Genomic DNA, 2,161 nt, shown 5'->3' with positions numbered 1-2,161 from the left:
ATGGTGTTTGTAATCCTCTCAGAGTGTGAACAGTAGATTCGTGGTCAAAATGTGTGTGTGTGTGTGTGTGTGTGTGTTTGTGTATGTATATGTGTGTTTCCTAAGTTGTCATTAATAGGATAAAATATTTTTATATTTGGGTACTCCCACAGGTTTTTTTTTTAATTTTCATGGCTTTGTTTACTTGGCAGAATTATCAGCTCCATGGATGCAGGAAACCAAACATGTGTCTTGGAATTCCTCCTCCTGGGCCTCTCAGAGGATCCAGAACTGCAGCCCCTCCTCTTTGGGCTGTTCTTGTCCATGTACCTGGTATCCGTGCTTGGGAACCTGCTCATCATCATGGCTGTTGGCTCTGACCCCCACATCCACACCCCAATGTACTTCTTCCTCTCCCACCTCTCCTTTTCTGATATTTGTTTCAATTCCACCATTGTCCCCAAAATGCTGGTGAACATCCAGACAGCAAACAAAGCCATCACCTATGGAGGCTGCATCACCCAGATGTATTTTTACTTGGTCTTTTTGTACCTGGACCACTTCCTTCTGACTGTGATGGCTTATGACCGCTTCGTGGCCATCTGTCACCCCCTGCACTACATGATCATGATGAACCCGCACCTTTGTTGCCTGCTGGCTCTAGTCTCTTTGTCCCTCAGTGTCCTAATTGCCCTCCTCTACAGTCTGATGGTGCTGCATCTCTCATTCTGCACACACACAGAAATTCCCCACTTCTTCTGTGAGTTGACTGAGGTGCTCCAGTCCTCCTGTTCTGATGCTCTCAGCAATTACATTGTGCTCTTTTCTGTGACTGGCCTGCTGGGTATTCCTCCACTGACTGGGGTCCTTTATTCTTACTCTAGGATTATTTCCTCCATATTGAAAATGTCCTCAGTGGAGGGGAGGTACAAAGCGTTTTCCACTTGTGGGTCTCACCTAACAGTCATTTCCTTATTGTATGGCTCGGGGATAGGTGTGTACCTCGGTTCTGCCTTCTCTCCCTCCTCCTCAAAGGGGGCAGTGGCCTCAGTGATGTACACCGTGGTCATCCCCATGCTGAACCCCTTCATCTACAGCCTGAGGAACAGGGACATGCAGGGGGCATTGAGGAAATTTGTCAGCAGGTCTTTCTTCCCCTCATGAAGGGCCATGGATGCTACAACTGAAGAGTTTCTATGAAAACAAGAGTCAAATCCCTGGCCATCAGAAATACTGAATCTGTGCTTTCACTGAGCCTGTGCCTTGTCCCTTTTCACCCAAAATACCATTGCTTAAGTTTCTTCCATGTTTTCACCTCCAAAAGCAAGTGCTTCACAAGAACTTCCTTTCATGACTTTTTTTTTTTAGGAGATCTATATTTATTTATTTTTATTACTCACATGAATGTATCACATCTGCAGATGTATAATGATCAACAGTCTGATTTCACAGGATTTCCATCCCACAGCCCAAGCACATCCCACCACCCCCCAAACTGTCTTCTCTGGAGACCAAAAGTTTTTCAATGTCTGTGAGTCAGCATCTGTTCTGCGAAGAAGTTCAGTCTGTCCTTTTTTCAGGTTCCACATATCCATGAAAGCATTGGATGTTGGTGTCGCATTGTATGGCTGACTTCACTTAGCATGATAGTTTCTAGGTCCATCCATGTTGCTAAAAATTCCGGTATTTCATTCTTTTTATTGGCTGAGTAATATTCCATTGGGTATATGTACCACATCTTCTGGATCCACTCCTCTGTCGATGGACATTTAGGTTGTTTCCATGTTTTGGCAATTGTAAATAGTGCTGCAATGCAATGAACATTGGAGTACATGTGTCTTTGAAAGTCGTGGTTTTCTCTGGGTAGATGCCCAGGTGTGGGACTGCTGGATCAAATGGTAGTTCTATGTTTAGTTTTCTGAGGAATCTACATACTGCTTTCCACAGTGGTTACACCAATTTACAATCCAACCAGCAATGTACTAGGGTTCCTTTTTCTCCACACCCTCTCCAGCACTTATTGTTTGTAGACTTTTGGATGCTGGCCATTCTGGCTGATGTAAGGTGGTACCTCAGAGTGGTTTTGATTTGCATCTCTCTAATAATGAGTGATGTTGAACATCTTTTTATGTGTTTCTCGGCCATCTGTATGTCTTCTTTGGAGAACTGTCTGTTAAGATCT

The 2,161-nt window shown here is 44.1% G+C and overlaps 1 protein-coding gene across 1 annotated transcript; it reads left to right on the top strand.

Moving 5' to 3' along the window:
• Positions 1 to 204: 204 nt before the first annotated feature.
• On the top strand, positions 205 to 1,143 carry LOC110259653 (olfactory receptor 7A10-like). The gene has a single exon (XM_021085135.2). It carries the CDS (start codon positions 205 to 207, stop codon positions 1,141 to 1,143), a length of 939 nt encoding a protein of 312 aa, XP_020940794.1.
• Positions 1,144 to 2,161: the final 1,018 nt, after the last annotated feature.

Source organism: Sus scrofa, chromosome 2 (genome assembly GCF_054392235.1).
Source record: "Sus scrofa isolate SSC_HxYL_T2T_F1_AM1 chromosome 2, Sscrofa_HxYL_maternal_Yorkshire_Landrace_v2.0, whole genome shotgun sequence".
NCBI lineage: Eukaryota > Metazoa > Chordata > Mammalia > Artiodactyla > Suidae > Sus > Sus scrofa.
Note: the sequence above shows the minus strand (reverse complement) of the source record. Positions and strands in the feature narration are given on the sequence as shown.

What these genes read in the sequence shown, in the direction of transcription:
- LOC110259653 (XM_021085135.2), top strand. Translation starts at nt 205, where the DNA reads ATGGATGCAGGAAACCAAACATGTGTCTTGGAATTCCTCCTCCTGGGC.